The following is a 27,625-nucleotide window of genomic DNA, read 5'->3' on the forward strand; positions in this document are numbered from 1 at the left end:
TCTCCACTCTGCCGTCTCCACTCTGCCCTCTCCACTCTGCCGTCTCCACTCTGCCCTCTCCGCCCTGCTCTCTCCACTCTGCCCTCTCCACTCTGCTCTCCCCACTCTGCCCTCTCCTCTCTGCCGTCTCCACACTGCTCCCTCCACTCTGCCTCTCCACTCTGCTCTCTTCACTCTGCTCTTTCCACTCTGCCCTCTCATCTCGGCCGTCTCCACTCTGCCCTCTCCACTCTGCCGTCTCCACTCTGCCCTCTCCACTCTGCCCCCTCCACCCTGCCATCTCCACTCTGCTCTCTCCACTCTGCTCTCTCCACTCTGCCATCTTCACTCTGCTCTCTCCAATTTTCCCTCTCCTATCTGCCATCTCCGCTCTGCCCTCTCCGCTCTGCCGTCTCCGCTCTGCCGTCACCGCTCTGCCCGTTCCTCTCTGCTCTCTCCTCTCTGCCCTCTCCTCTCTGTCATCTCTGCTCTGTACTCTCCGCTCTGCCCTCTCCGCTCTGCCTGCTCCACTATGATCTCTCCACTCTGCCCTCTCCACTCTACCCTCTCCACTCTGCTCTCCCTGCTCTGCGCTCTCCACGCTGCTCACACCACTCTGCCCTCTCCGCTCTGTCCTCTCCGCTTTGCCCTCTCCGCTCTGCCCTCTCCACTCTGCTCTCTCCACTCTGCTCTCTCCACTCTGCTCTCTCCATTCTGTTCTCTCCACTCTGCCCTCTCCTCTCTGCCGTCTCCACTCTGCCTCTCCATTCTGCCCGCTCCGCTCTGCTCCCTCCACTCTGCTCTCGCCACTCTTCCATCTCCACTCTGCCGTCTCCACTCTGCCCTCTCCACTCTGCCCTCTCCACTCTACTCTCTTCACTCTGCCCTCTCCTCTCTGCTCTCTCCACTCTGCCCTCTCCGCTCTGCTCTCTCCTCTCTGCCCTCTCCTCTCTGCCTTCTCTGCTCTGCTCTCTCCGCTCTGCTCTCTCCGCTCTGCCGTCTCCGCTCTGCCATCACCGCTCTGCCCGTTCCTCTCCGCTCTCTCCTCTCTGCCCTCACCTCTCTGCCTTCTCTGCTCTGCTCTCTCCGCTCTGCTCCCTCCAATCTGCCCTCTCCTCTCTGCTCTCTCCTCTCTGCCCTCTCCTCTCTGTCTTCTCTGCTCTGCTCTCTCCGCTCTGCTCTCTCCGCTCTGCCGTCTCCGCTCTGCCATCACCGCTCTGCCCGTTCCTCTCCGCTCTCTCCTCTCTGCCCTCACCTCTCTGCCGTCTCTGCTCTGCCCTCTCCGCTCTGCCCTCTCCACTCTGCCCTCTCCACTCTGCCCTCTCCACTCTGCTCTCTCCACTCTGCCCTCTCCACTCTGCCCTCTCCGCTCTGCCCTCTCCGCTCTGCCGTCTCCACTCTGCTCTCACCACACTGCTCTCCACACTCTGCCCTATCCACTCTGCCGTCTCCGCTCTGCCCTCTCCACTCTGCTCTCTCCACTCTGCTCTCTCCGCTCTGCTGTCTCCGCTCTGCCCTCTCCGCTCTGCCGTCTCCACTCTGCCCTCTCCGCTCTGCCGTCTCCATTCTGCTTCTCCACCCTGCTCTCTCCTCTCTGCCGTCTCCACTCTGCACGCTCCACTCTGCTTTCTCCACTCTGCTCTCTCCTCTGCCGTCTCCACTCTGCCTCTCCACTCTGCTCTCTGCACTCTGCCGTCTCAACTCTGCTCTCTCCACTCTGCTCTCTCCACTCTGCCGTCTCCTCTCTGCTGTCTCCTCTCTGCCTCTCCACTCTGCCCTCTCCGCTCTGCTCTATCCACTCTGCTCTCTCCACTCTGCCATCTCCAGTCTGCCCTCTGCACTCTGCTCTTTCCTCTCTGCCTTTTCCTCTCTGCCGTCTCCACTCTGCCCTCTCCACTCTGCTCTCTCCGCTCTGCTCACTCCACTCTGCTCTCTCCACTCTGCCATCTCCAGTCTGACCTCTGCACTCTGCTCTTTCCTCTCTGCCTTCTCCTCTCTGCCGTCTCCACTCTGCCCTCTCCACTCTGCCCTCTCCACTCTGCTCTCTCCACTCTGCTCTCTCCACTCTGCCCTTTCCTCTCTGCCGCCTCCACTCAGCACTCTCCGCACTGCTCTCTCCACTCTGCTCTCTCCGCTCTGGTCTCTCCATTCTGCTCTCTCCACTCTGCCCTCTCCTCTCTGCCATCTCCACTCTGCCTCTCCACACTGCCCTCTCCACTCTGCTCTCTCCACTCTGCCCTCTCCTCTCGGCCGTCTCCACTCTGCCCTCTCCACTCTGGCGTCTCCACTCTGCCCTCTCCACTCTGCCCTCTCCACCCTGCCATCTCCACTCTGCTCTCTGCACTCTGCTCTCTCCACCCTGCCGTATTCACTCTGCTCTCTCCACTTTGCGCTCTCCTCTCTGCCATCTCTGCTCTGCTCTCTCCACTCTGCTCTCTGCTCTCTCCACTCTGCTCTCTCCACTCTGCTCTCTCCACTCTGCCCTCTCCACTCTGCTCTCTTCACTCTGCTCTCTTCAATCTGCTCTCTTCACTCTGCTCTCTTCATTCTGCCCTCTCCACTCTGCTCTCTCCACTCTGCTCTCTCCACTCTGCTCTTTTCACTCTGCCCTCTCCTCTCGGCCATCTGCACTTTGCCCTCTTCACTCTGCCGTCTCCACTCTGCCCTCTCCACTCTGCTCTCTCCACTCAGCTTTCTGCACTCTGCTGTCTTCACTCTGCTCTCTCCACTCTGCCCTCTCCTCACTGCCATCTCCGCTCTGCTCACTCCGCTCTGCTCTCTCCACTCTTCTCTGTCCACTCTGCCGTCTCCACTCTGCGCTCTCCAATGTGCTCTCTCCTCTCTGCTTTCTCCTCTCTGCCCTCTCCGCTCTGCACTTTCCTCTCTGCCCTCTCCTCTCTGCGCTCTCCACACAGCCCTCTCCGTTCTGCTCTCTCCTCTCTGCCCTCACCACTCTGCCCTCTCCTCTCTGCCCTCTCCTCTCTGCCAACTCCGCTCTGCTCTCTCCGCTCTGCCGTCTCCGCTCTGCCGTAACCGCTCTGCCCGTTCCTCTCTGCTCTCTCCTCTCTGCCCTCTCCTCTCTGACATCTCTGCTCTGCACTCTCAGCTCTGCCCTCTCCGCTCTGCCCTCTCCACTATGCTCTCCCTACTCTGCCCTCTCCACTCTGCTCTCTCCACTCTTCCCTCTCCGCTCTTTGCTCTGCCCTCTCCGCTCTGCTCTCTCTGCTCTGCTCTCTCTGCTCTTCTCCCTCCACTCTGCCCTCTCCGCTCTGCCCTCTCCGCTCTGCCCTCTCCTCTCTGCTCTCTCTGCTCTGCTTTCTCTGCTCTGCTCTCTCTGCTCTGCCCTCTCCGCTCTGCTCCCTCCACTCTGCCCTCTCCGCTCTGCTGTCTCCGCTCTGCTGTCTCCGCTCTGCCATCTCCGCACTGCACTCTCCGCTCTGCCCTCTCCACTCTGCTCTCTCCTCTCTGCCATCTCTGCTGTGCTCTCTCCGCTCTGCTCTTTCTGCTCTGCTCTCTCCACTCTGCCCTCTCCACTCTGCTCTCTCCACTCTGCTCTCTCCACTCTGCTCTCTCCGCGCTGCTCTCTCTGCTCTGCTCCCTCCACTCTGCCTTCTCCGCTCTGCTCTCTCCGCTCTGCTCTCTCCACTCTTCCCTCTCCGCTCTTTGCTCTGCCCTCTCCGCTCTGCTCTCTCTGCTCTGCTCTCTCTGCTCTTCTCCCTCCACTCTGCCCTCTCCGCTCTGCCCTCTCCGCTCTGCCCTCTACTCTCTGCTCTCTCTGCTCTGCTTTCTCTGCTCTGCTCTCTCTGCTCTGCCCTCTCCGCTCTGCTCCCTCCACTCTGCCCTCTCCGCTCTGCTGTCTCCGCTCTGCTGTCTCCGCTCTGCCATCTCCGCTCTGCCCTCTCCGCTCTGCCCTCTCCGCTCTGCTCTCTCCTCTCTGCCATCTCTGCTGTGGTCTCTCCGCTTTGCTCTTTCTGCTCTGCTCTCTCCACTCTGCTCTCTCCACTATGCACTCTCCGCTCTGCCCTCTCCGCTCTGCCCTCTCCACTCTGCCGACTCCACTCTGCCCTCTCCACTCTGCCCTCTCCACTCTGCTCTCCCTGCTCTGCGCTCTCCACTCTGCACACACCACTCTGCCCTCTCTGCTCTGCCCTCTCCGCTCTGCCCTCTCCACTCTGCCCTTTCCACTCTGCTCTCTCCGCTCTGCTCTCTCCATTCTGTTCTCTCCACTCAGCCCTCTCCGCTCTGCTCTCTCCTCTCTGCCCTCTCCTCTCTGCCTTCTCTGCTCTGCTCTCTCCGCTCTGCTCTTCTCGCTCTGCCGTCTCCGTTCTGCCATCACCGCTTTGCCCGTTCCTCTCTGCTCTCTCCTCTCTGCCCTCACCTCTCTGCCGTCTCTGCTCTGCTCTCTCCTCTCTGCCCTCTCCACTCTGCCCTCTCCGCTCTGCTGTCTCTGCTCTCCCCTCTCCACTCTACTCTCTCCACTCTGCGCTCTTCACTCTGCTCTCTTCACTCTGCCCTCTCCTCTCTGCCGTCTCACTCTGCTCCCTCCACTCTGTTCCCTCCGCTCTGCTGTCTCCGCTCTGCTCTCTTCACTCTGCCCTCTCCGCACTGCACTCTCCGCTCTGCCCTCTCCTCTCTGCTCTCTCCTCTCTGCCATCTCTGCTGTGCTCTCTCTGCTCTGCCCTCTCCGCTCTGCTCTCTCCGCTCTGCTCTCTCCGCTCTGCTCTCTCTGCTCTGCTCTCTCCACTCTTCTCTCTCCACTCTGCTCTCTCCGCTCTGCTCTCTCTGCTCTGCTCTCTCTGCTCTTCTCCCTCCTCTCTGCCCTCTCCGCTCTGCCCTCTCCGCTCTGCCCTCTGTTCTCTCTGCTCTGCTCTCTCTGCTCTGCCCTCTCTGCTCTGGCCTCTCTGCTCTGGCCTCTTCGCTCTGCTCCCTCCACTCTGCCCTCCCCGCTCTGCCCTCTCCGCTCTGCTGTCTCCGCTCTGCCCTCTCCTCTCTGCTCTCTCCTCTCTGCCATCTCTGCTGTGCTGTCTCCGCTTTGCTCTTTCTGCTCTGCTCTCTCCGTTCTGCCCTCTCCGCTCTGCTCTCTCCGCTCTGCTCTCTCCGCTCTGCTCTCTCTGCTCTGCTCCCTCCACTCTGCCCTCTCTGTTCTTCCCTCTCCGCTCTGCTGTCTCCACTCTGCTCTCTCCGCTCTGCCCTCTCCTCTCTGCTCTCTCCTCTCTGCCATCTCTGCTGTGCTCTCTCCGCTTTGCTCTTTCTGCTCTGCTCCCTCCACTCTTCCCTCTCCGCTCTGCTCTCTCTGCTCTGCTCCCTCCACTCTGCCCTCTCTGTTCTGCCCTCTCAGCTCTGCTCTCTCCGCTTTGCTCTCTCCGCTCTGTTCTCTCCGCTCTGCTCTGCTCTCTCTGCTCTGCTCTCTCCACTCTGTTCTCTCCGCTCTGCTCTGCTCTCTCTGCTCTGCTCTGCTCTCTCTGCTCTGCTCTCTCTGCTCTGCTCTCTCCGCTCTGCTCTTTCTGCTCTGCTCTCTCCACTCTGCCCTCTCCGCTCTGCTCTCTCCGCTCTGCTCTCTCCGCTCTGCTCTCTCTGCTCTGCTCCCTCCACTCTGCCCTCTCCGTTCTGCCCTCTCAGCTCTGCTCTCTCCGCTTTGCTCTCTCCGCTCTGTTCTCTCCGCTCTGCTCTGCTCTCTCTGCTCTGCTCTCTCCGCTCTGTTCTCTCCGCTCTGCTCTGCTATCTCTGCTCTGCTCTCTCTGCTCTGCTCTCTCTGCTCTGCTCTCTCTGCTCTGCTCTCTCCACTCTGCTCTGTTCTCTCCAGTTCCAGCTCCCACAGCCTGCTCAGGTGCAGCTGGTTCAACTAATTGCACACAGGAAGTGCTCCAAACTCTCCAGCCAATCCCGTGCTGTACTTCTTTGGGAGTGTTTGATGTTTGTGTTTTTCTGTTGTTCTATTTCCATATTCAGTTGACCTACTTGCCGCAACCTTGGGGTAACTGCAGGTCGGAGTTAAGGGGGAGCCTTCTCCCTGGATATGAAGATTATACTCTGACAGCATGTCGCATCTACTGCGAGAAGGAGGCTGTGGTCAGGGAATGTAACTGTCGAATGGTTCACATGCCAGGTAGGTGTGAGACTTATAGTTGGTACTGCCCTGCCCCTCACAGTCACAGCATCGTACTGCATTAATGAGGGGTTTAATCAGAGATTATTAGTGGGGAAGAAGGATAGAGATATTATCGAATAACCGGGAATAGACAGATCGTTACTGCGATAGATGATTATATACAGATATATTGAGATATGCCAGAGAAAAATTTGCTAATGGTATTCAACTAGGACAGGACTTTGACCCAGCGACAGTGAAGGAACGGTGATATAATTCCAAGTCAGGATGGTGTGTGACTTGGAGGGGAACTTGCAGGTGGTGGTGTTCCCATGCATCTGGTGCTCTTGTCCTTCTAGGTGGTAGAGGTCGCGGGTTTGGAAGGTGCTGTCTAAGGAGCCTTGGTGCATTGCTGCAGTGCATCTTGCAGATGGTACACACTGCTGTCACTGTGCATCGGTGGTGGAGGGAGTGAATGTTTGTAGATGGGAGAGGGAGTGGCTGTTTAAGGTGGGGGTGGGGGCTGTTGCTTAAGGTGGGGGAGGGACTTGGTGTTTCAGGTGGGGGAGGGGCCTGTTGTTTAGGTGGGGGAGGGGCCTGTTGTTTAAGGTGGGGAAGGGACTTGGTGTTTAAGGTGGGGGAGGGGCCTGTTGTTTAAGGTGGGGGAGGGGCCTGTTGTTTAAGGTGGGGGTGGGTGTTTAAGGTGGGGGTGGGGAAGGTGCTTAAGGTGGGGGTGGGGCCTGTTGTTTAAGGTGTGGGTGGGGCCTGTTGTTTAAGGTGGGGGTGAGGTGGGTGTTTAAGGTGGGGGAGGGGCCTGTTGTTGAAGGTGGGGGAGGGAGTGGGTGTTTAAGGTGGGGGAGGGGCCTGTTGTTTAAGGTGGGGGAGGGACTTGGTGTTTAAGGTGGCGGAGGGGCCTGTTGTTTAAGGTGGGGGAGGGTCCTGTTGTTTAAGGTGGGGGAGGTACTTGGTGTTTAAGGTGGGGGAGGGGCCTGTTGTTTAAGGTGGGGGAGGGGCCTGTTGTTTAAGGTGGGGGAGGGAGTGGGTGTTTAAGGTGGGGGAGGGGCCTGTTGTTTAAGGTGGTGGAGGGACTTGGTGTTTAAGGTGGGGGAGGGGCCTGTTGTTTAAGGTGGGGGAGGGGGCCTGTTGTTTAAGGTGGTGGAGGGACTTGGTGTTTAAGGTGGGGGAGGGTCCTGTTGTTGAAGGTGGGGGAGGGAGTGGGTGTTTAAGGTGGGGGAGGGGCCTGTTGTTTAAGGTGGGGGAGGGGCCTGTTGTTTAAGGTGGGGGAGGGACTTGGTGTTTAAGGTGGGGGAGGGACTTGGTGTTTAAGGTGGGGGAGGGGCCTGTTGTTTAAGGTGGGGGAGGGGCCTGTTGTTTAAGGTGGGGGAGGGACTTGGTGTTTAAGGTGGGGGAGGGACTTGGTGTTTAAGGTGGGGGAGGGGCCTGTTGTTTAAGGTGGGGGAGGGACTTGGTGTTTAAGGTGGGGGAGGGGCCTGTTGTTTAAGGTGGGGGAGGGGCCTGTTGTTTAAGGTGGGGGAGGGACTTGGTGTTTAAGGTGGGGGAGGGGCCTGTTGTTTTAAGGTGGGGGAGGGACTTGGTGTTTAAGGTGGGGGAGGGACTTGGTGTTTAAGGTGGGGGAGGGGCCTGTTGTTTAAGGTGGGGGAGGGGCCTGTTGTTTAAGGTGGGGGAGGGGCCTGTTGTTTTAAGGTGGGGGAGGGACTTGGTGTTTAAGGTGGGGGAGGGACTTGGTGTTTAAGGTGGGGGTGGGGGCTGTTGCTTAAGGTGGGGGAGGGACTTGGTGTTTCAGGTGGGGGAGGGGCCTGTTGTTTAGGTGGGGGAGGGGCCTGTTGTTTAAGGTGGGGAAGGGACTTGGTGTTTAAGGTGGGGGAGGGGCCTGTTGTTTAAGGTGGGGGAGGGGCCTGTTGTTTAAGGTGGGGGTGGGTGTTTAAGGTGGGGGTGGGGAAGGTGCTTAAGGTGGGGGTGGGGCCTGTTGTTTAAGGTGTGGGTGGGGCCTGTTGTTTAAGGTGGGGTTGGGGTGGGTGTTTAAGGTGGGGGTGGGGAAGATGTTTAAGGTGGGGGTGGGGCCTGTTGTTTAAGGTCTGGGTGGGGCCTGTTGTTTAAGGTGGGGGTGGGGTGGGTGTTTAAGGTGGGGGAGGGGCCTGTTGTTGAAGGTGGGGGAGGGAGTGGGTGTTTAAGGTGGGGGAGGGGCCTGTTGTTTCAGGTGGGGGAGGGACTTGGTGTTTAAGGTGGCGGAGGGGCCTGTTGTTTAAGGTGGGGGAGGGTCCTGTTGTTTAAGGTGGGGGAGGTACTTGGTGTTTAAGGTGGGGGAGGGGCCTGTTGTTTAAGGTGGGGGAGGGGCCTGTTGTTTAAGGTGGGGGAGGGAGTGGGTGTTTAAGGTGGGGGAGGGGCCTGTTGTTTAAGGTGGTGGAGGGACTTGGTGTTTAAGGTGGGGGAGGGGCCTGTTGTTTAAGGTGGGGGAGGGGGCCTGTTGTTTAAGGTGGTGGAGGGACTTGGTGTTTAAGGTGGGGGAGGGTCCTGTTGTTGAAGGTGGGGGAGGGAGTGGGTGTTTAAGGTGGGGGAGGGGCCTGTTGTTTAAGGTGGGGGAGGGGCCTGTTGTTTAAGGTGGGGGAGGGACTTGGTGTTTAAGGTGGGGGAGGGACTTGGTGTTTAAGGTGGGGGAGGGGCCTGTTGTTTAAGGTGGGGGAGGGGCCTGTTGTTTAAGGTGGGGGAGGGACTTGGTGTTTAAGGTGGGGGAGGGACTTGGTGTTTAAGGTGGGGGAGGGGCCTGTTGTTTAAGGTGGGGGAGGGACTTGGTGTTTAAGGTGGGGGAGGGGCCTGTTGTTTAAGGTGGGGGAGGGGCCTGTTGTTTAAGGTGGGGGAGGGACTTGGTGTTTAAGGTGGGGGAGGGGCCTGTTGTTTTAAGGTGGGGGAGGGACTTGGTGTTTAAGGTGGGGGAGGGACTTGGTGTTTAAGGTGGGGGAGGGGCCTGTTGTTTAAGGTGGGGGAGGGGCCTGTTGTTTAAGGTGGGGGAGGGGCCTGTTGTTTTAAGGTGGGGGAGGGACTTGGTGTTTAAGGTGGGGGAGGGGCCTGTTGTTTAAGGTGGGGGAGGGGCCTGTTGTTTAAGGTGGGGGAGGGGCCTGTTGTTTTAAGGTGGGGGAGGGACTTGGTGTTTAAGGTGGGGGAGGGGGCCTGTTGTTTAAGGTGGGGGAGGGAATGCAGTTCTCTGGAGAAGTGCAGATTATGTGGAGAGAGTTGGTTTTCCAGTGTGTGTTGGGTAATTCAGGCGTTTATTTGGTGCTGACTTTGAGTTGATAACACTCCAGGCTCGGAGGCGGAATCATCATTTGTGCTCCGATTGGCTCCTCTTCAATGATAGCTCAGTATCAGTACAGCTTCCTTTAGTTTGATGCTCTGGTGTTGCATTGTAGCTCCATCCACAATGTCAGAGCATCTCTGTGTTCTCACAGCCAATGAAAAGCAGACAGTGGGAATGTTGAGAAACAAATATTTTGCCTCATGATTGAGGTTTTGACAGCTTCACTGTTCCTGAGGTTGTTTTCATTCCTCAGGTAATGAAGAGATCTGTACACCGAAGCAATACATGGAGTGTGCGGACAGGATCCTGGGTGAGTGATTGCTTCTTTCCTCTCACTCACAACGTGGCTTTGATACATTAACAAAAGCACAAAATCTTACAGCACAGAAGGGGGCCATTCGGCCCATCATACCTGTGCTGACTCTTTCAAAGAGCTATCCAATTAGTCCCACTCCCCTGTTCTTTCCCCACAGTCCTGCAAATTTTTCCCTTTCAAGTATTTATCCAATTCCCTTTTGAAAGTTACTATTGAATCTGCTTCCACCGCCCTTTCAGGCAGCGCGTTCCAGATCACAACAACTCACTGCGTAAAAACATTCTCCTCATCTCCCCCTCTGATTCTTTTACCAATGATCTTAATCTGTGTCCCTCTGGTTACTGACCCTCCGTCAGTGGAAACTGTTTCTCCTTATTAATCTATCAAAACCCTTCATGATTTTGAACACCTCTATTAAATCTCCCCATTAACCTTCTCTGCTCTAAGGAGATCAATCGCAGCTTCTCCAGTCTCTCCACATCCCTGGAACATTTCTGGTAAATCTCCTCCACACCCTCTCCGTTGTCTTGACATCCTTCCTAAAGTGTGAAGCCCAGAATTGAACACAATCCTCCAGTTGGGGCCTAACCAGTAATTTATAAATGTTTAGCAATAACGTCCTTGCTTTTGTACTCTAATCCTCTATTAATAAAGTCAAGGATCCCATAGGCTTTTTTAACCGTCTGTCAGGCCACCTTCAAAGATTTATGAACATACACCCAGGTCTGTGTCCATGCACTCAGCACAGAGAGAACCAGCAGAGAACTGGGCTCTCAAAGGGTAGCGGGTGCATGGAGTGCAGGAGGTGATTAAATGGGTGGGTAGAGTCCATGGTAGGGAGAGTGTACATGGAGTGTAAGAGAAGTGGGGATGATGAGCTGAAAGTCTGTTTCTAGCTTTGTTTTTGTTTCTGTTGTGTTGATGGATGTGGGACATCTCGTTTTGTCAGGATATTAGCTCATTATTGTCTTCTTCTGTTTCTGCAGATGATCTGATTGTAATGTCAAACCAAAGTTGCAAGTGTGAGACACCCTGCCACTTAACAAGGTATAACAAGGAACTGTCCATGGTTAAGATCCCCAGCAAAGGCTCCTCCAAGTTCCTGGCCAAGAGATACAACACTTCCGAGCAAAATGTAAAGTAAGTGTTTTCTGTTCTTGTCTGTTGGACACACGGACACATTCCGCAGTTGGAGATCATTGTGTCACACATTCAACTTGGGAAAGGCAAGTATCTGAGGCACCAGAAGGGAAAATCTCTGGTTAAGTGATTAATGAATACCGTTGTGAGAGGGCATGGTTAGAGAGGAGTGTGTGTGAGAGGAAGTAGGCACGGATCAAGCAGATCATGTCTCTGAGGTAAACTGAACCCTGGTGAGAAAGTTTGAAGTGAAATGGTGCATGAGGTTTGGGCCAGAGCCCCACTGACAGAGAGAGAGTAGCAAGGATTCAAGGACACTGTGAGAGAGTGCTGACATTTCCCCAGTGATCACATTCCAGAGGGTAGTGAGGGAATGCCAGTGTCCTGGGCCAATATTTAACCCTCAACTGACATCAGTCAAATAGACTATGTGGTCATTGTCCCATTGCTCTTTGTGGGATCTTGCTGTGCTCAAATTTCCTTTCACATTTCCTACATAACAACAGTGACTACATTTCAAAAGTATTTCATCTGCTGTCAAACGCTTTGGAACAGCCTCAATGCTGTGAAAGGTTTTATAGCAACACTAGATTTATCTACTTTCTTTAAACTGCAACAGAAATTTCTGGAACATGAGATAATAGCTCCATGTTCTGAATGTCACTGTACTTTATTTGAAGAGGTGACGGTGCTTTGAAAGAAAGTGATAGTGGCTGTCCAGCAACAGTTTTCAGGGACAGTCAGGGGACAAGGGGTGAAGGCTTGATTGGGAGTGAATGGGGGAGAGATCTGCAAGCTGTGGAGAACCTGTGTCCTCACGTTTGACTTCTCCATATCCCTTCCTCACAGAGAGAACTACCTTGTGTTGGACATTTACTTTGAAGTTCTAAATTATGAAACCATCGAACAGAAGAAAGCTTACGATGTGGCAGGATTGCTTGGTGAGTGATCGGACATGAACAGTGTATTTGTGACATTTTAGAGCATAGAGAGGAGACTTGATGCACAGTGAACAAAGAGTCAGAGTAAACGTGTAACTTACTGGAATAACAATCCAGGGAATATGACAGGAAATTCCACCAGTGAGGGTGAGACAGTATATAAAGAGTGGGAGTGAGACTGTGTATAAACAGTGAGACTCTGTATAAAGAGTGGGAGTGAGACTGTGTATAAACAGTGAGACTGTGTATAAACAGTGAGACTCTGTATAAAGAGTGGGAGTGAGACAGTGTATAAACAGTGAGACTATGTATAAAGAGTGGAAGTGAGACTGTGTATAAACAGTGAGACTCTGTATAAAGAGTGGGAGTGAGACTGTGTATAAACAGTGAGACTCTGTATAAACAGTGAGACTCTGTATAAAGAGTGGGAGTGAGACAGTGTATAAACAGTGAGACTATGTATAAACAGTGGGAGTGAAACTGTATATAACCAGTGGGAGTGAGACAGTGTATAACCAGTGAGAGTGAGACTGTGTATAACCAGTGGGAGTGAGACTGTGTATAAACAGTGAGCGTGAGACTGTGTATAAACAGTGAGAGTGAGACTGTGTATAACCAGTGAGAGTGAGACTGTGTATACCAGTGGGAGTGAGACTGTGTATAAACAGTGAGCGTGAGACTGTGTATAAACAGTGGGAGTGAGACTGTGTATAACCAGTGAGAGTGAGACTGTGTATAAGCAGTGAGAGTGAGACGGTGTATAAACAGTGAGACTGTGTATAAAGAATGGGAGTGAGACAGTGTATAAACAGTGAGACTATGTATAAACAGTGAGACTCTGTATAAAGAGTGGGAGTGAGACTGTGTAAAACCAGTGGGAGTGAGACTGTGTATAACCAGTGGGAGTGAGACTGTGTATAAACAGTGAGAGTGAGACTGTGTATAAACAGTGAGAGTGAGACAGTGCATAAAGAGTGGGAGTGAGACTGTGTATAAACAGTGAGAGTGAGACTGTGTATAAGCAGTGAGAGTGAGACGGTGTATAAAGAGTGGGAGTGAGACTGTGTATAACCAGTGGGAGTGAGACTGTGCATAAACAGTGAGACTATGTATAAACAGTGAGACTCTGTATAAAGAGTGGGAGTGAGACTGTGTATAAACAGTGGGAGTGAGACTGTGTATAAGGAGTGGGAGTGAGACTGTGTATAAAGTGTGGGAGTGAGACTGTGTATAAACAGTGAGACAGTATATAAAGAGTGGGAGTGAGACTGTGTATAACCAGTGGGAGTGAGACTGTGTATAAGGAGTGGGAGTGAGACTGTGTATAAAGTGTGGGAGTGAGACTGTGTATAAACAGTGAGACTGTGTATAAAGAGTGGGAGTGAGACTGTGTATAACCAGTGAGACTGTGTATGACCAGTGGGAGTGAGACTGTGTATAAACAGTGAGACTGTGTATGACCAGTGGGAGTGAGACTGTGTATAACCAGTGGGAGTGAGACTGTGTATAAACAGTGAGAGTGAGACTGTGTATAACCAGTGGGAGTGAGACTGTGTATAAACAGTGAGAGTGAGACTGTGTATAACCAGTGGGAGTGAGACTGTGTATAAGCAGTGAGAGTGAGACTGTGTATAAAGAGTGAGAGTGAGACTGCATATAAACAGTCAGAGTGAGACTGTATATAAGCAGTGAGACTGTGTATGACCAGTGGGAGTGAGACTGTGTATAAACAGTGAGACTGTGTATGACCAGTGGGAGTGAGACTGTGTATAACCAGTGGGAGTGAGACTGTGTATAAACAGTGAGAGTGAGACTGTGTATAAAGAGTGAGAGTGAGACTGCATATAAACAGTCAGAGTGAGACTGTATATAAGCAGTGAGACTGTGTATAACCAGTGGGAGTGAGACTGTGTATAAACAGTGAGAGTGAGACTGTGTATAAACAGTGAGAGTGAGACTGTGTATAAACAGTGAGAGTGAGACTGTGTATAACCAGTGGGAGTGAGACTGTGTATAAAGAGTGAGAGTGAGACTGTGTATAAACAGTGAGACTGTGTATAAACAGTGAGAGTGAGACTGTGTATAAACCGTCAGAGTGAGACTGTGTATAAACAGTGAGACTGTGTATAAACAGTGAGAGTGAGACTGTGTATAAACCGTCAGAGTGAGACTGTGTATGAACAGTGAGACTGTTTTCCATTTGTCCTTTGGGAAATGATGGTGTTTTGCTGCTAAACCATTAAACCCATCGGCTCTTTTTGCCTGTTTTTGCAGGCGACATTGGTGGTCACATGGGCCTATTTATTGGAGCCAGTTTACTGACCGTCCTCGAGATCCTCGATTACATCTATGAGGTGAGCTGATCCCTGCCTTGCTCTGTTCCCCAACGGATTGTAGTTTCTACAATTTCCTACACAAGGAACAATGCATTGACCATGTCAATCATTTAAAGTTGCAAAGCTGCTTCCAGTGTGAGTCTGGGCTCCGGCCGATGTGGGTCTGGGCTCCGGCCGATGTGGGACTGGGCTCCGGTCGATGTGTCTGGGCTCCGGCCAATGTGGGTCTGGGCTCCGGTCGATGTGTCTGGGCTCCGGCCAATGTGGTTCTGAGCTCCGGCCAATGTGGGTCTCAGTTCCGGCCGATGTGGGTCTGGGCTCCGGTCGATGTGTCTGGGCTCCGGCCAATGTGGTTCTGAGCTCCGGCCAATGTGGGTCTCAGTTCCGGCCGATGTGGGTCTGGGCTCCGGTCGATGTGTCTGGGCTCCGGCCAATGTGGGTCTGTGCTCCGGTCGATGTGTCTGGGCTCCGGCCAATGTGGGTCTGGGCTCCGGCCAATGTGGGTCTGGGCTCCGGCCAATGTGGGACTGAGCTCCGGCCAATATGGTTCTGAGCTCCGGCCAATGTGGGTCTCAGTTCCGGCCGATGTGGGTCTCAGTTCCGGCCGATGTGGGTCTGGGCTCCGGTCGATGTGTCTGGGCTCCGGCCAATGTGGGTCTGTGCTCCGGCCGATGTGGGTCTGGGCTCCGGCCGATGTGGAACTGAGCTCCGAGCTGTTTTCTTTGGAAAAGATAAGGCTCGTTTGCACTAGAGTGCTAATTTGGGGCTGCATTAGAGTGTTAAAGTGGGAGTTTTATGACTGAGGGAGTTCGCTGAGGAGGGAGCGAGGAGTTCCTTTCATTTCCTCCCTGTCCTCAAAGAGCGTGAGGGGAGCCGAGGGTTTCCAAAGAGCACAGCTCAGTGGTGAGTAAGTCCTGGTGGGTATATTTCAAACTGGATTGAATTGTAAGTCATTGTTTTAGCAAGACTTAGTTGATTTATTTTTTTATTATAATAGTCTTCAAAAGTTTTACACTTAAAGGGTTTAGTCATGGCAGGAGAGTTTAAAGCCGTGGTTTGCTCCTCTTGCTGCATGTGGGAATCCGGGAACATTTCCAGTCCCCGGGACAAGCATGTGTGCAGGAAGTGTGTCCAGCTGCAGCACCTGGAAGCTCGGGTTTCAGAGCTGGAACGGCGGCTGGAAACACTGTGGCGCATCCGTGAGTCTGAGAGCATTGTGGATAACACGTATAGAGAGGTGGTCACACCGCAGCTGAAGGGACTTGAGGAAGGAAGGGAATGGGTGACCACCAGGCAGTCCAAGAGAATCAGGCAGGTAGTTCAGGAGTCCCCTGGGGTCCCGCTTGCAAATCGGTATTCCATTTTGGAGGCTGATGAGGCTGGTTCCTCCAGGGAGTGTGGACAGAGCCAAGCTTCTGGCACCGCAAGCAGCCTGTCTGCACAGGAAGGGGGAAAGAGAGGAAGAGCAATAGTAATAGGGGATTCTATAGTCGGGGAACAGATAGGCGCAACTGTGGCCGTCAACGAGACTCCAGGATGGTGTGTTGCCTCCCTGGTGCCAGGGTCCGGGATGTCAATGAATGGCTGCAGGGCATCCTGAAGGGGGAGGGTGATAAGGCAGAGGTCATGGTACATCTTGGTACCAATGACATAGGTAGAAAGAGGGATGAGGTCTTGTATCAAGAATTCAGGGAGTTCGGCAGTAGACTAAAAAGCAGGACCTCTCTGGTTGTAATCTCTGGATTACTCCCAGTGCCACGTGCTAGCGAGTATAGAAATAGGAGAATAGCACAGATGAATGCGTGGCTTAAGAGTTGGTGCAGGAGGGAGGGTTTTAGATTCCTGGACCACTGGGACTGTTTCTGGGGAGGTGGGACCTGTACAAGCGGGACGGTCTACATCTGAACCAGAGGGGGACTAACATGCTTGCTGGCAGGTTTGCTAGTGCTGTTGGGAGGAGTTTAAACTAATTTGGCAGGGGGAGGGGACGCAGACTCCTAGCAGAATAGGGACACAGCTAAACACAGGAAAGCAAACAAGTCAGAGGGAATACAGCGGAAGTAAGTTTCAAGGGAGGAAGACCAGGATGGAAGGCCTCTACTTTAATGCCAGGAGTATTGCAGGTAAAACGGATGAGTTAAGGGCAAGGATTGACACGTGGAATTGCAATATAGCAGCCATCAGGGAGACATAGTATCTTTAATGCATCAGTGCAGATTCGATGGGCCAAAGGGCCTCTTCACAGAATCACAGAATAATACAGTGCAGAAGAGGCCTTTCGGCCCATCGAGTCTGCACCGATGCATTAAAACACTGACCTGTCTACCTAATCCCATTTGCCAGCACTTGGCCCATAGCCTTGAATGTTATGACGTGCCAAGTGCTCATCCAGGTACTTTTTAAAGGATGTGAGGCAACCTGCCTCTACCACCCTCCCAGGCAGGGCATTCCAGACTGTCACCACCCTCTGGGTAAAAAAGTTCTTCCTCAAATCCCCCTTAAACCTCCCACCCCTCATCTTAAACTTGTGTCCCCTCGTAACTGACCCTTCAACTAAGGGGAACAGCTGCTCCCTATCCACCCTGTCCATGCCCCTCATAATCTTGTACACCTCAATCAGGTCACCCCTCAGTCTTCTCTGCTCCAGCGAAAACAACCCAAGCCTATCCAACCTCTCTTCATAGCTTAAATGTTCCATCCCAGGCAACATCCTAGTGAATCGCCTCTGCACCCCCTCCAATGCAATCACATCCTTCCTATAATGTGGCGACCAGAATTGCACACAGTACTCCAGCTGTGGCCTTACCAAAGGTCTATACACCTCCAACATGACCTCCCTGCTTTTGTAATCTATGACTCGATTGACAAAGGCAAGTGTCCCATATGCATTTTTCACCACCCTATTAACCTGTCCGTCTGCCTTCAGAGATCTATGGAGGTCCCTTTGTTCCTTGGAACTTCCCAGTGTCAGGCCATTCATTGAATACTTCCGTGTCACATTACTCCTTCCAAAGTGTATCACCTCACACTTTTCAGCGTTAAATTCCATCTGCCACTTTTCTGCCCATTTGACCATCCCGTCTATATCTTCCTGTAACCTAAGACACTCAACCTCACTGTTAACCACTCGGCCAATCTTTGTGTCATCCGCGAACTTACTGATCCTAGCCCCCTACATAGTCATCGATGTCGTTTATATAAATGACAAACAATAGGGGACCCAGCACAGATCCCTGTGGTACGCCACTGGACACTGGCTTCCAGTCACTAAAACAGCCGTCTGTCATCACTCCCTGTCTCCTACAGCTAAGCCAGTTTTGAATCCACCTTATCAAGTTACCTTGTATCCCATGTGCATTTGCTTTCTTGATAAGTCTCCCATGTGGGACCTTGTCAAAGGCTTTGCTGAAATCCATGTAAACTACATCCACTGCACTACCCTCATCTACACACCTGGTCACATGCTCAAAAAATTCAATCAAATTTGTTAGGCATGACCTCCCTCTGACAAAGCCATGCTGACTATTCCTAATCAAATTTTGCCTCTCCAAGTGGAGATAGATTCTCTCCTTCAGATTTTCTCCAATAGTTTCCCTACCACTGACGTGAGACTCACTGTTCTATAGTTCCCTGGCTTAACTCTACAACCTTTCTTAAATAGTGGGATCACATTAGCTGTTCTCCAGTCCTCTGGCACCTCCCCGGTGGCCAGAGAGGAATTAAAAACTAGGGTCAGAGCCCCTGCAATCTCCACCCTTGCCTCCCACAGCATCCTGGGACACAAATCATCCAGACCTGGAGATTTGTCCACTTTTAAGCCTTCCAAAACCTCCAATACCTTGTCACTCCCTATGACAATTTGCTCAAGAACCTCACAGTCTCTCTCTCTAAATTCCATATCTACATCCTCATTCTCTTGGGTGAAGACAGATGTGAAGTATTCATTCAACACCCTACCAATGTCCTTTGGCTCCACCCACAAATTTCCCCCTTGGTCCCTAATGGGTCCTACTCTTTCCCTGGTTATCCTCTTCCCATTGATATACTTATAGAACAAGTTGGGATTTTCCCTACTTTTACCAGCCACAGCTTTCTCATATCCCCTCTTTGCTCTCCTAATTGCTTTCTTAAGCTCCATCCTACACTTTCTGTACTCCACTAATGCTTCCATTGATTTGCTCTCCTTGTATTTGCTAAAAGCCTCTATTTTCCTTCTCATCATACCCTGAATGTTTCTAGTCATCCATGGTTCTCTGGGCTTGTTGCTCCTACCTATTACCCTAGAGGGAACATGGTGGGCCTGTACCCTCCCCATTTCCTTTTTGAATGCCCCCCCACTGCTCTTCTGTAGATTTCCCGACAAGTAACTCTTTCCAGTCTACCTTGGCCAGATCCTGCCTTATTTTACGCAAATTCGCTCTCCCCCAATCCAAAACCTTTTTTTGCAACTTGTCTATTTCTTTCTCCATAACAAGATTAAATTGTACCATGTTGTGGTCGCTATCACCAAAATGCTCCCTCACCAACACATCAACCACCTGTCCGGCTTCATTCCCCAGAATTAGGTCCAGCACTGCACCCTCCCTTGTTGGATCCTCTACATATTGAGCTAAAAGGTTCTCCTGTATACATTTTAAGAACTCCACTCCATCTAAGCCCTTAACACGATGACTATCCCAATTAATGTTGGGAAAGTTGAAATCACCTAATATAATGACCCTATTATTTTTACACACCTCTGCAAATTGCGCACATATTTGCTCCTCAATTTCCCGCTGACTATCTGGGGGTCTATAATAAACACTTCGCAATGTGGCTGTCCCTTTTTTATTCCTAAACTCTACCCATAAAGCTTCATTTGATGCCCCCTGCAAGATATCATCTCTCCTTACTGCAGCAACTGACTCCTTAACTAATATTGCAATGCCCCCTACTCTTTTACCCCCTCCTCTGTCTCGCCTGAAGATTCTATATCCCGGGATATTGAGCTGCCAATCCTGCCCCTCCCTCAACCATGTCTCCGTGATGCTACTATATCACAATTCCACGTGTCAATCATTGCCCTTAACTCATCCATTTTACCTGCAATATTCCTGGCATTAAAGTAGAGGCCTTCCATCCTGGTCTTACTCCCTTGAAACTTACTTCCACTGTATTCCCTCTGACTTGTTCGCTTTCCTGTGTTTAGCTGTGTCCCTATTCTGCTGGGAGTCTGCGTCCCCTCCCCCTGCCAAATTAGTTTAAACTCCTCCCAACAGCACTAGCAAACCCAGCTTTGTGTCATCTGCAAACTTGGATATATTACATTTAATTCCCTCATCTATATCATTAATATATATTGTGAATAGCTGGGGTCCTAGCACTGATCCCTGCGGTACCCCACTAGTCACTGCCTGCCACTCGGAAAAAGACCCGTTTATTCCTACTCTTTGTTTCCTGTCTGCCAACCAGTTCTCTATCCATGTCAGTACTTTACCCCCAATCCCATGTGATTTAATTTTGCATGCTAATCTCTTATGTGGGACTTTTTCAAAAGCCTTCTGAAAGTCCAAATACACCACATCCACTGGTTCTCCCTTATCTATTCTACTTGATACATCCTCAAAAAATTCCTGTAGATTTGTCAAGCATGATTTCCCTTTCGTAAATCCATGTTGACTTTGTCCGATCCTGTCATTGTTTTCCAAATGCTCTGCTATTCCATCTTTAATAATGGACTCTTGCATTTTCCCCACTACCGAAGTCAGACTAACCGGTCTATAATTCCCTGTTTTCTCTCTACCTCCTTTTTTAAATAGTGGGGTTACATTAGCTACCCTCCAATCTGCTGGAACTGTTCCAGAGTCTGCAGAATTTTGAAAAATGACCAGCAATGCATCTACTATTTCTAGAGCCACTTCCTTAAATCCAATGGGGGATTGAGAAGAAACAACTTTACCCAGAGAATGGTGAGAATGTGGGACTCGCTACCACAGGGAGTGGTTGAGGTGAACAGTGTAAATACATTTAAGGGGAAGCTGGATAAACACATGAGGGAGAAAGGAATAGAAGGATATGGTGATAGGGGGTGATGAAGAAGGGGTGGGAGGAGGCTCATGTGGAGCATAAACACCAACATATACCCGTTGGGCCGAACAGCCTGTTTCTGTGCTGGAGCTTCTGTGCAAACATGAATTACCCACATTCTGTGCACACTGGAATTGGTTGGAATGCTAGATGTTACAGAGAGGGGGAAAAAAACAGCCATGGTTCCCACCTGTGATCCTTAACCAGCGACACATGCACAGTCACCACATGAGTACAGGATCAGGCCGGGGTGTGAATCCCCATGTGGTGCAATAGCCCGCCAGCATCCCCTCTCTGTGCTGAGGCCTCACCAATGGTTCCTTGTGTTGAGGTAAAGCAGGCTGAGCTGCACCCCTGGAGTTGGGCAGGAGAGCAGTGGGTGGGGAGAATGTCTCGAGGGCTCGGCGGGGGTGGGGGAGGTCCAGGCTGAACAATCATGTGTTGTTGTTGTTGTTGTTTTGCAGCTGATCCAGAAAAAACTCCGGCAAGTGTTCCATCCTCACCGCCGCACTCCCACAGAAACCCAGGACAGTATTGCCACACTCGTGCTAGAGGATTTCAAGCTTGTGAGTAACCACAAGACAGACTTGCATTTCTGTAGCACCTTTCACCACCTCAAGATGTGCAAAAGAGTTTCACAGCCAATGCAGTATTTTTGAAGTGTAATCACTGTTGTAGTGCAGAAAAACCAGCAGCTAATTTTAACACAGCAAGATCCCACAACAGCAATGTGATAGGGATCAGATAATCTGTTTTAGTGATATTAATGGAGGGATAAATATTGAGCCCATTACACCGGGGAGAACCTCCCTGCTCTTCTTCACTTGTAGCTATGGGATCTTTTATATCCTCCTCTGAGGATAGAAGGGCCCTTGGTTTAACACCTCATATGAAAGATAGGTCCTCGGACAATGCAGCACTCTATCAGTAGTGACCCTCCGACAATGCAGCACTCCCTCAGTACTGACCCTCCGACAATGCAGCACTCCCTCAGTACTGACCCTCCGACAGTGCAGCACTCCCTCAGTACTGGCCCTCTGACAGTGCAGCACTCCCTCAGTACTGACCCTCCGACAGTGCAGCACTCCCTCAGTACTGACCCTCCGACAGTGCAGCACTCCCTCAGTACTGACCCTCCGACAGCGCAGCACTCCCTCAGTACTGACCCTCCGACAATGCAGCACTCCCTCAGTACTGACCCTCTGATAGTGCAGCACTCCCTCAGTACTGACCCTCCGACAATGCAGCACTCCCTCAGTACTGACCCTCCGACAATGCAGCACTCCCTCAGTACTGACCCTCCGACAATGCAGCACTCCCTCAGTAGTGACCCTCCGACAGTGCAGCACTCCCTGAGTACTGACCCTCCGACAATGCAGCACTCCCTCAGTACTGACCCTCCGACAGTGCAGCACTCCCTCAGTAATGACCCTCTGATAGTGCAGCACTCCCTCAGTACTGACCCTCCGACAGTGCAGCGCTACCTCAGTACTGACCCTCTGACAGTGCAGCACTCCCTCAGTACATCCTTTGTGATAGTGCGGTGCTCTCACAGTACTGTCCCTCCGACAGTGCAGCACTCCCTCAGTACTGACCCTCCGACAGTGCAGCACTCCCTCAATACTGACCCTCCGACAGTGCAGCCCTCCCTCATTACATCCTTTGTGATAATGCGGTGCTCCCTGAGTACTGCCCACTGACAGTGCAGTGCTCGCTCAGTACTGTCCCTCTAATAGTGTTGCACTCCCTCAGTACTGACCCTCCGACAGTGGGTCTCACAACCGGATGCATTTCACAAACCTGGTGTCACGGGGTTGTTCTATGATGAGAAGCTGAGTAAATATGGTCGATATTCTCTGGAGTTTCGAAGAATGAGAGGTGATCTAATTGAGACATACAAGATTCTGAAAGGGTTTGATAGGGTACAAGCTGAGAGATTGTTCCCACTGGTCAGGGAATCTAGAACACGGGGACACAGTCTCAGGATAAGGGGCCGATCATTCAGGACTGAGATGAGGAGAAATTACTTCACTCAAAGGGTTGTGAATCTTGGGAATTCTCTACCCCAGAGGGTTGTGGATTCTCCATCATTGAGTTTATTTAAGGCTGGGATAGATAGATTTTGGTCTTCCAGGGAATCAAGGGATATGGGGAGTGGGCAGGAAAGTGGAATTGAAGCCCAAGATCAGCCATGATTGTATTGAATTGTGGAGCATATGGTCTACTCCTGCTCCCAATTCCTGTATTCTTGTGCATTGAGGGAGGTGGTGGTGTAGTGATAATGTCACAGCTCGAGTAATCTAGAGCCCAGTCTAATCTTCTGCCAACATGGGTGCGAATCCCACCATGGCAGATGGTGAAATTTGAACTTAATTAATAAATCTGGAGTTTAAAAAAAGGTGCTCTACTGGAGCCACTGTCGATTGTTATAAAAACCCATCTGCTTCACTCATGTCCTTTTAGGGAAGGAAATCTGCCGTCCTTACCTGGTCTGGCCTACATGTGACTCCAGACCCACAGCAATGTGGTTGACTCTGAAATGGCCGAGCAAGCCACTTTGTTTCTCAAAGGGCTATTAGGGATGGGCAATAAATGCTAGCCTTGTCAATGACACCCACGTCCCACAAAGAAAAAAATTGAGGTTCATCATCTACCCCCAGAGTGAAAAAGTAAAAGTCTGATGAGTGTGTTTGTGAATATAGAATCTGACCATCACTGGCAAAGCTGGTTTGTTGTGGAACTGAGAATGGTGTTTTACCAGAATCTTCCATGTTTGTTTTCACAGAGCTCATGTGAGGCACTGAGATGCAACCCTGAAGGAATGGCTCACGCCACCAACATGCTGCCTCATCACCCTCAGCACAGACTACCCTTTGAGGACTTTGCTTGTTGACTGTGACCAGGGATAATGGGACCTACTCGTCTCCCTTCCTCGTATCTTCTTCCCTCCCTCTTTCTGTTCCTCCATTGTGTCCCCTTCCCTCCCTTCCTCCTCCCTCCTCTGAAAAGCCTCTTGAACAGAGAGTCGTAGAATCTCTGTTTCTCTGAACCCTCCCACTCTCATCAACATCTCAACAGCAGAAACTCAAGCCAAAGCCTTGCACAATACTTGTCAATATTTCCTACTGCAAACCTCTTTCCCAAGGACTTACTTAGTTGCTGTGGTAACCATCTCTCCCCAAAACATTTCGCTGGAACTGGAAAATGCCTATTTCTATCTATCTTTTTTTTAAAAACCAAGAGTGAAATGATTGTACTGCAGCTGAATTTAATTCCTGAGTTTGAGCTGTTATCAGACCCTGCAGGTTTTAATATTGGGGAAGGCCCTGTTCACAGCCAAGCACATACCAGGCCTGTTGAAAATTAATTACACTCCTATTGGCAGGTCACAATGGTGACCCGTATAATATCTAAACTAACTGCTGCCTGCAACAGTCTCGTAGGTAGTGAGGTTGAACGGACTGAGTGAAATGAGGGATCTCACTGGTCTCACTGCATCGAATTCAAGCTCAGAATTTCAGGTGAATTGGAGGCAGAATCAGGGGTGGGCAGGGCAGGGCAGTGGAGAAATGATCAGAATCTAACAGACTTTTTTTGTGCACACATGGCAACTGCTCGGAGTGAACACTTATCATTCAAAGCCTGAGCTGTATGAATATCAGATTAGTAAACGTACAGGCCACACTGTGTGCCAGTGTGAGTTCAGTAATAGTACAAGCCTCCTCCTGTGCTGCAATGAGATCCATATTCACATCACTCTCTGCGTAAAGACATTTCTCCTGAATTCACTATTGCAAATATTGTTGACCATCTCATATTTCTGGCCCCCATTTCCAGTCCCCCCCCAAAAGTGGGAACATCTTCTGTACATCAGTGGTGTTCCCCAGAGGGTCAGGGCTTCTATTAGCCGAGGCGTAGAATATAAGAGCAGGGAGGTTATGATGGAGCTGTATAAAATGCTAGTTAGGCCACAGCTGGAGAACTGTGTACAGTTCTGGGCACCACACTATAGGAAGGATGTGATTGCACTGGAGAGGGTGCAGAGGAGATTCACCAGGATGTTGCCTGGGCTGGAGCATTTCAGCTATGAAGAGAAACTGAAAAGGCTAGGGTTGTTTTCCTCAGAGCGGAGAAGGCTGAGGGGGGACCTGATTGAGGTATACAAAATTATGAGGGGCATTGATAGGTTAGATAGGAAGAAACTTTTTCCCTTCGCGGAGGGGTCAATAACCAGGGGGCATAGATTTAAGGTAAGGGGCAGGAGGTTGAAAGGGAATTTGAGGAAAACTTTTTTCACCCAGAGGGTGGTTGGAATTATACAGTTCACCACCACCTTCTCAAGGCCAATTAGGGATGGGCAATAACTGCTGGCCTGGCCAGCAATACCCACATCCCAGGAACGAATAAAAAAAGGGCAGGATATACCTGGGCAATTTTCCACATTGCCAGTGTTGTAGCTGTACTGGAACAGCTTGGCTAGGGGCGCAGCCAGTCCTGCAGCACAGGTCTTCAGTACTATAGTCGGAATGTTGTCAGGACCCATAGCCTTTGCAGTATCCAGTGCCTTCAGCTGTTTCTTGTTATCACGTGGAGTGAATCAAATTGGCTGAAGATTGGCATCTGTGATGCTGGGGACATCAGAAGGCCAAGGGGCCAGACTCTCGGGGGGGGGGGGGGGGTTGCATGTCCAGGGGCAGTGCCCCTTGCTTCTGTTGCGCTCGCACACCTTGGGTGTGAGGGGTATCTGACCCACCTGAGGTGTCACAGACCCCTAAAGCCAGACGACACCTGGCTGCCCATCGACATTTGGACAATCGGGGCTGAGATTGCCCCTCTCGGGGAGGGGGCCGATCGACACTCGCCTCAGTGATACAAGCATGACATAAATCAGCTATATTGTGAGGATTCAGTGAGCAGTGGGATTGACTCTGTGACCTCTGCACTCACCCATCCGAGCCCAGTATTCTTCCACTCTCTGCCTCGTGTCCAATATTCCTGCTCTGACTGTTCCTGTTCTCGCCGACATATTCCCTATACTAGCCCATATCAACCTGGAGTGTGAAGACTCCATATAACCCACAGGACCAACCTCACTACTAAGAAATCATATCTCCATTTACATTGCCTATAAGCACATCCATTTCAAGGACATTGCATGTGGCATTGAATATATTCCATACTCATCATCGCCTGCATGTGCCATTTACACTGAGCTCAGTTTCCTCCAGAGGATGGGGTTCTGGTCTCCACTGACGGACTGTCTCACAGTCTTTGTCTCTGATGTCGCTCGCTCGCTCGCTCGCTCACACTATTTACTTTATAAGCCAGCCCATAACAGTCAAGAACAAACTGCTTCCCGACCGGCCATTCCACATTACTCAGGGCTTTGAACCATTCACAGGCTCAGTCCCTGCCTGTTTGAGGGGGTGAACCTTTATGTTTCATGTGTGTGAACACACCCTTACACACAGCATCGAGGAGCTGCTAGACACTCACACAGCTTCTGTATTTCAGAATACACAAAATAGTGCTCTGCATTCTGTCCCTGGGGTGTTGAAATACCGGAGGTGGAAACGGAAAAAACCTGCATTTCTATAGCACCTTTCACAACCTCAGAGTCTCCCAAAGTGCTTTACAGCCAATGATATGCAGCAGCTGATTTGTGCACAGCAAGAGCCCACAAACAGCAATGTGATAACAGCCAGAATCTGCTTTAGTGATGTTGGTTGAGGGATAAATGTTGGCCAGGTGGCCCTGGGATCTTTTATATTCACCAGAGAGGACAGACGAGGACTTGGTTTAATATTGCAGCTGAAAGACAGCACCTCCAACCATGCAGAACTCCCTCAGTACTGCCCCTCCGACAGTGCAGCACTCCCTCAGTACTGCCCCTCCGACAGTGCAGCACTCCCTCAGTACTGACCCTCCAACAGTGCAGCACTCCCTCAGTACTGACCCTGTGACAGTGCAGCACTCCCTCAGTACTGCCCCTCCGACAGTGCAGTACTCTCTCAGTACTGACCCTCCGACAATGCAGCACTCCCTCAGTACAGCCCCTCCGACAGTGCGGCACTCCCTCAGTACTGCCCCTCCGACAGTGCAGCACTCTCTCAGTACTGACCCTCTGACAGTGCAGCACTCCCTCAGTACTGCCCCTCTGACAGTGCAGTGCTCCCTCAGTACTGACCCCCCGACAGTGCAGCACTCTCTCAGTACTGACCCCCCGACAGTGCAGCACTCTCTCAGTACTGACCCTCTGACAGTGCAGCGCTCCCTCAGTACTGACCCTCCGACAGTGCAGCATTCCCTCAGTATTGACCCTCCGACAGTGCAGCGCTCCCTCAGTATTGACCCTCCGACAGTGCAGCGCTCCCTCAGTATTGACCCTCCGACAGTGCAGCGCTCCCTCAGTATTGACCCTCCGACAGTGCAGCGCTCCCTCAGTACTGACCCTCCGACAGTGCAGCGCTCCCTCAGTACTGCCCCTCTGACAGTGCAGCACTCCCTCAGTACTGCCCCTCTGACAGTGCAGCACTCCCTCAGTACTGACCCTCCGACAGTGCAGCGCTCCCTCAGTACTGACCCTCCGACAGTGCAGCGCTCCCTCAGTACTGAACCTCCGACAGTGCAGCGCTCCCTCAGTACTGACCCTCTGACAGTGCAGCGCTCCCTCAGTACTGACCCTCCAACAGTGCAGCACTCCCTCAGTACTGACCCTCCGACAGTGCAGCACTCTCTCAGTACTGACCCTCTGACAGTGCAGCACTCCCTCAGTACTGACCCTCTGACAGTGCAGCGCTCCCTCAGTACTGACCCTCCGACAGTGCAGCACTCCCTCAGTACTGACCCTCCGACAGTGCAGCACTCCCTCAGTACTGAACCTCTGACAGTGCAGCACTCCCTCAGTACTGACCCTCTGACAGTGCAGCCAGCTTGAGTGACAGCCTGGATTCCATGCTCTAGTCGGTGGAAGGGGATTAACCTTCTGAGAGGAGAGAGAATGAGGCCGATTGAGTGACAGTTTTCTGGAAGGGATTAACGATGTTCGTAAGATCTTTCAGTGAATCTTTGTCACTGTTCTCACTTCCTGTTTTGTTTGCTGAGTAATTTTAGACTGAGAAGCACAGAATGCATGTACATAGTGAGGTCACAGAGTACTGGAAATGTAACTTGTAGAAGTGTTGAGAATGGATAGCAAGAACCGAGACAGAAATGGGAAGGACCTTATTTTAATATATCCCGAATCCCTGATCAGGGGTTTCTAATTCACCTGGTCAATTGGATATTCTGTATGTTTTTAATGCTGTATAATGTAGATCAGAAATATGTGGATTATATAATTGTAGCAAAACTCAAATATTCTCAGAATAAATTGAAATACTGAAAGCCATTCAATTTATTAATTTATCAAAATTGTGGAATTTTGTTACTTGTGTAACTGAAACT

The 27,625-nt window shown here is 51.4% G+C and overlaps 1 protein-coding gene across 1 annotated transcript in view; it reads left to right on the plus strand.

Annotated features, from left to right (window-relative positions):
* Positions 1 to 23,072, plus strand: part of asic4a (acid-sensing (proton-gated) ion channel family member 4a) — a 702,368-nt gene extending 679,296 nt beyond the window's left edge. The window contains exons 4-10 of the mRNA XM_068034447.1: positions 5,929 to 6,085; positions 9,634 to 9,690; positions 10,683 to 10,836; positions 11,686 to 11,777; positions 14,052 to 14,131; positions 20,644 to 20,745; positions 22,965 to 23,072. Of these exons, the coding sequence (XP_067890548.1) occupies positions 5,929 to 6,085; positions 9,634 to 9,690; positions 10,683 to 10,836; positions 11,686 to 11,777; positions 14,052 to 14,131; positions 20,644 to 20,745; positions 22,965 to 23,072 (750 nt within the window). The remainder of the gene's footprint in view (positions 1 to 5,928; positions 6,086 to 9,633; positions 9,691 to 10,682; positions 10,837 to 11,685; positions 11,778 to 14,051; positions 14,132 to 20,643; positions 20,746 to 22,964) is intronic.
* The last annotated feature ends 4,553 nt before the right edge of the window (positions 23,073 to 27,625 follow it).

This window comes from Heterodontus francisci, chromosome 7 (assembly GCF_036365525.1).
Source record: "Heterodontus francisci isolate sHetFra1 chromosome 7, sHetFra1.hap1, whole genome shotgun sequence".
In the NCBI taxonomy this organism is placed as follows: Eukaryota; Metazoa; Chordata; class Chondrichthyes; order Heterodontiformes; family Heterodontidae; genus Heterodontus; species Heterodontus francisci.